Raw genomic sequence first — 5,277 nt, forward strand, 5'->3', positions numbered from 1 at the left:
GTTAATGCAGGAAGCGTTTTAAGGTTGTGGAGATAGACAGTAATGATAATGGATTTGAAAAAGTGGAAAAAGAGGAAGAGGAGAAGGAAGGAAAGGTTGTTTTAGTCCCTGTAACCATTTGGGGTTGATACCTGTCACTTGGCATTGACACATCATATTCCACCTGAAATGTTAGACAGATAACCTGATGCCAATTGGTCGTAGAGGTCGATTTGTCCACATTTATTAATAGGTAAGGGTCAGATTGAGGTTTAAGACAATTAGGATGCAATAGATCTCACGAAAAAAAGATCAAGGATAAAAAAAGGTATTTATCTTATTTTATATAAATGGTTTGAATTTGAAAAGGTAACCTGATCATATTAACCATTTTTGTTTGGTAAGTTTTAAATTTTTGTCGAGTATTAAATATTTGGCTGAACTCCAAAACAAAAAAGTATATGAATACTAAAAGTAGAGTGTCTAATTTTTTTTTTTTGTGTGCTAACTTGTTCATTCAGGCCATAACAAAAGAAGATAATAAATAATAGAAATGTTTGATAATCAAAGAAAATTAACCAAAAATAATCATATTATGCCTTATTTAGCATTTATTAATTGTTGCAACAATTAATTAATGCTAAATAAAGTAAGTGCTGGCTTTTTTTTGTCTCCCTAAAATTACTGAATAAATAAATAAATTCAAATTGTAATCTTTGATAGAATACTAACTTTTAGGAATTCTGCTCTCCTACTTTTTTTTTTAGACTTTTGCCCACTCAAACAAACGCCTAAACCTATTTGAATGCATGTTTTAAAAAATATTTAATTTTTTTAAAAACTAATAATACTTTACTTAAAAAAAAGACATTTTTAATATTTGATTTTTTTTAAAGACCTTTCTAAATATAAAATAATTTTTATTTATTAAAATAAATCTTTTAAAACACAAACACTTTTTTCAAAAATCAAGCAAAACGGACTGTTAGAGGAGAGTCATTACTCATTTTTTTTCTCTAGTTTATTATTTTATTTTTTAATTTACAAGATATAACATTAAAATTTTTGAGCTATATAACAAACAAAAAGCCCGTCTAGCTCAGTTGGTAGAGCGCAAGGCTCTTAACCTTGTGGTCGTGGGTTCGAGCCCCACGGTGGGCGACATATATTTTTAGTGTTATCAATATTAAAACTAGGAAGTAATTAGCTAGAAATATAAAACTATAAAAGGATAGTGAACAACTCATTAATATATAATAAGTAGCAACTTATCTTAGTGTTTCCATACGTTGTATGCCTCATTTGAGTCAAATTGTTGTGTTGTTTCAGTGACTCATTGTTCGCATTTATACATAGAGAGGTCAGTTATAGTGTGAAGATGATTCCAATGGCTAGCTACGAAGTCACCTTCAATGTACAATTGGCAAAAGAGATCAGCATTAATCATTCTTAGTTAGTGTGTTAAGAACTAGTCAAAATCCTGTCTGCACAAAGTAGTAATAGTAATGTTATATTATATATATAAACTTTTAAAAGAAGTATTGAATAATTTACCATTAGAATAATTTCAGCTAGTGAACTTGTGACAAATTCCTACCGTTACAATAATTTCAGCTATCAACAACCAACTTTCAAGCTTCAATACCGAGTGTGTAGAGACAGAAAGTCATGACAAGGAAATTGACATCACATAACACAAAACTCTCGTGAAACACACAACTGTCTCAAAACAATGCAACATTAAGTGATAGTGGCCTCAGCTCTCAGGTATTGTCGCTTAGTCCTTATTAGACATTAGCACATGGAAATGGTGTCCTACCAAAATATATAACCATTACAATATTTTATATCATGTGCCTTGTTATAATTTAGCATGGGCTAAAAGAGATGTGTTAATTAAACTAACTCTTGAGTTGAGTAGTCAGTTCACTCGTTCGTTTAAACAAGTGTTGAGAGTTTAAATTTTGCTTTATACATGCAGCAACCCATTGGCTAATGACAAACTCTTTAACAGAGCTCTTATCCATGTCAAATTAGACATTGGCATGCCATTTGCGGGTTCCATGAGAAACCAAAAAAACTATACCAACTCTTGACTTGTATTGTTATACACTAAATCAATACACACCCTTGTACTGTTACATCAAATGTGGGATCTACACTTGATCCAAGAACACAGAGGTGTGTGTTGAACCATTTACCCGGCAGAATGAGTAACAAAATGTTCTCATTGGTTAATAAACAGAAAAATTACATTCCTAAGCACCAAAACATACAAACATAATCTACAAAATATCATGTTTGAATGTCAATCACTCAATCTTACATGGTTCTGATATGAGCTAGAAGGATAACACATTAAGCTGAACAAATAGAAGAAAACAAAATAATAACAAACAAGAAGAGATGGGTGCTTGGAGTTTGGCTGATGTAGAGTGATCCGAGAGTTCGGACGAATCAACTGCAAGTGGCATTCCATCACTGTTTAGTGTGCATGATTGGGGGTTAGAGCCATCAGGGTTCAACATCAGAGCGCGAAGAACCCCAGAAACCGTGTGAATATAAGTCGTTGTGTTCTTAGCTAGAAGCCATGTCAAGCCCATCAGCTCGCAATCTTTGTCGTGGATCTTGGCCGTCCTGTCTTCTACTTTGCTTGAATTTGAAGCTTTCTTGTTAAGCTGCGTAGAGGTAATGCCACAATTAGGGAGTCTAATACTTTTTATAGATAAATTTAGTCTTTGTCACTGATATCTGAATCCAATTGTTAAAAATTTAACTAACTCTGGCCGTCTATCTTAATAACGGTACCATGCAGGACTCGAGAGTGACAGGGGACTGAATGAACTTACCACTGGAGTGTTGGCAAATGAAAACCACAGATGTTATTATAATCTATGGCTCAAAAATGTGTTCAGTTGGAAATATTATTCTAATTAAGGATCAGTTTTACTCCTTTTGCAGACAATTTGCAAGGTAGCATGTGTCAGAATGAAAAGTAATATATTAAACTTACACTTCTATGTTAAGGAACCATCATTTATGAATGTGGAAGGCTAAGAACAAGAACACTCAAATTGGAACATTGTAGCCACGTATTAGAGGGAAAAAAAAAAAGCATTGTTTATGCTATCTTCTGCATTTAACAAATAACACCACAATTTGTCATAATGAAGAAAGCCAGGTTAAAACTTTCCAGGAACTTATTTTGTAACATCAATTATCAAAAAAGAAAAGAAAGATAGCAAAAAGACTATAGATAACTCAACTATCATCTTAATATGAAGAATCCAAAGACTTCAATTTGTTGTTAAATACCATGATAGAGACACTGCATGCAGATAACAATTTCTTGTTTTGTTAAAGAATTTCAAGAACTTTGGCTTCAATTGGTTCTTATGACTTCCGTGAAGCGCACAAGCTCCAAAGGCGCGTGAAGGATGGTGACATTGCAAGATAACTTAGAGAGCAACCAAACTCTCAAACAGAAAGATAAAACAAACACAACTTTACCAAATCACCAAACCATGAAGAAGATCAACATCAATAAAATGAACTCAAATTCATCATATTCAACAAAGATCCATCAAATTCTAAGTCACAATAACGAATCAAACAACCCCAAATCAAAACAAAAAATTTCTTTTTTTTTTCTATTTTGGGAAAAGATTAATAGAAAACTGACCCTGTAAAGTGTGTTTAAGCACTTGGAGCAGCCACCAAGACCAGGGAAGCCATTGACATTGTTGGTTCTACTGATGCAATTCTTCTCTAACCTTCTCACAGTTTTATCCCCAACAAGTTCACCATTTTCATTAACTGAAAATGCATCTGGGCAACTCAGAGGGTGAAGCCTTATCCCACAGAAGCAGAACACAAGATCACATGTCTCATTGGGTCTTTTCAGCTGAATCCCTCTCACTTTCAGTGCATTCTCTAAGTCATTCACACATGTTTCTGAGTCATCTGGTAACAATGGCATCTCATATGATGATGATGTGTGGGTATGGCTATGGGTTAATGCAGTGGAAGAATATGCAGAGTATAACCATGATGCAAGAACAGGGCAGCACCGTGTGCGGTGGAGCTCCATGTCAGAACCACCACCACCACCGCCTCCACAAGCATTCTTTATACCGTCAAAGAGTTCATCTGAGAGTGTCAAGGGGCAACCTTTGACATCAGATTGTTCAGGGAATGCAGGGATTGTTGCTGTTGATGGATGAGATGGGCCTGGGCTTGGGCTTGTGTTTGGGAGGATGGGCTTAAGGGTTTGAAGGGTTGTTGTTGATGATGAGTCATTGCACATGCAGCAATGGAAGAAGAAGATGATAATGCAGAAGAGGAAAAGGGTTAGTGGTAGTGGAGCTGACATGGTGTTTGATGAAATGTTTCTGAGAGAAAAAGAAAGAAAGGAAAAAGGATTGGTTTTTGTTTTGTTTTGTTTCTGCTAACTAAAAAAAGTTAGTAAACACCAAGAGAATGTAGGTGTTGGTTATAATAAGGTGGGTGGGAAGCAAAGGGGTAAAATAAAATGGTGGTGGTGGGGTTGGGTACTTGATTGAGTAAAGTTTGGCAATATGCCATTATTCTAATTTCTAACTAGTTTATTTTAGATCTATAAGACTAGTTTAACTCCATAAAGTTAAGAGTAGGGATTAGTGTGTATTAATGTATTATCATGACCAAATCATTCATGGAATAGAAGGACTCAAGTTGACTTACATTGTCTCATAATCTCATTGAAGTCACATTATTTTGATGTATGTTTTTATATTGCTATTTTGTGTTCTTTAATGGTTTAGGGTGCATGAGTATTAGTAGGTACATGGGTATTTAATCCATGGCATTTGTGTCCATGGCTGATGGTTGGAGGGAAGGTTAGTATCTTTCACATGATTGGGAGGGTTCATATTCAATGAGAGTAACAAGACACAGGTGTGAGGTGGCCATGGTTTAATTGTTTCCACCACCACTTGCGGTAACCTTTATTCTTTTCCTACTCCTCCTTTTGAATTACTATATAAGCTTATCCATTTTCTGGTCTTGGTTACGGCTTATTCTTGCAATTCTTAAGTCAAATTTTATTGCATTATTAATTATGTTATATGGAATAAAGTATTGTGCAATAAATGGTAAATTTGAACAAAAATTTAACATGATCCACTCGGGATATCTAAATAAATGAATAGTCATAGGTAAATGGAAAGAATAAGTAACAAGGACATGGAGGACGGTGAAATTTCATTTTAAGTAATTTCGGGACACAGAAATAATGATATCCTATCAAAAAGGTAGAAA

The 5,277-nt window shown here is 34.3% G+C and overlaps 1 protein-coding gene and 1 non-coding gene across 2 annotated transcripts; one reads left to right on the plus strand and one right to left on the minus strand.

The window, feature by feature from the left end:
• Positions 1–1,067: 1,067 nt before the first annotated feature.
• Positions 1,068–1,140, plus strand: TRNAK-CUU (transfer RNA lysine (anticodon CUU)). Its single transcript has one exon. It is a non-coding gene; the product is annotated as a tRNA-Lys (tRNA).
• Positions 1,141–2,252: 1,112 nt separating this feature from the next.
• Positions 2,253–4,542, minus strand: LOC107490670 (uncharacterized GPI-anchored protein At4g28100). Its single transcript, XM_016111468.3, has 2 exons — positions 3,662–4,542; positions 2,253–2,657 (listed from the first exon to the last, which is right to left on the minus strand). Exons 1-2 carry the CDS (start codon positions 4,349–4,351, stop codon positions 2,322–2,324), a joined length of 1,026 nt encoding a protein of 341 aa, XP_015966954.1. The 5' UTR covers positions 4,352–4,542; the 3' UTR covers positions 2,253–2,321.
• Between the last annotated feature and the right edge of the window lie 735 nt (positions 4,543–5,277).

This window comes from Arachis duranensis, chromosome 5 (genome assembly GCF_000817695.3).
Source record: "Arachis duranensis cultivar V14167 chromosome 5, aradu.V14167.gnm2.J7QH, whole genome shotgun sequence".
Classification (NCBI taxonomy): Eukaryota; Viridiplantae; Streptophyta; class Magnoliopsida; order Fabales; family Fabaceae; genus Arachis; species Arachis duranensis.

Bases quoted from the DNA above. Each gene is read 5' to 3' on its own strand.
- LOC107490670 (XM_016111468.3), bottom strand. From the start codon at position 4,351: ATGTCAGCTCCACTACCACTAACCCTTTTCCTCTTCTGCATTATCATC. The intron at 2,658-3,661 runs GTCAGTTTTCTA...ACCTCTACGCAG, and splicing joins GCTTAAACACACTTTACAGG to CTTAACAAGAAAGCTTCAAA.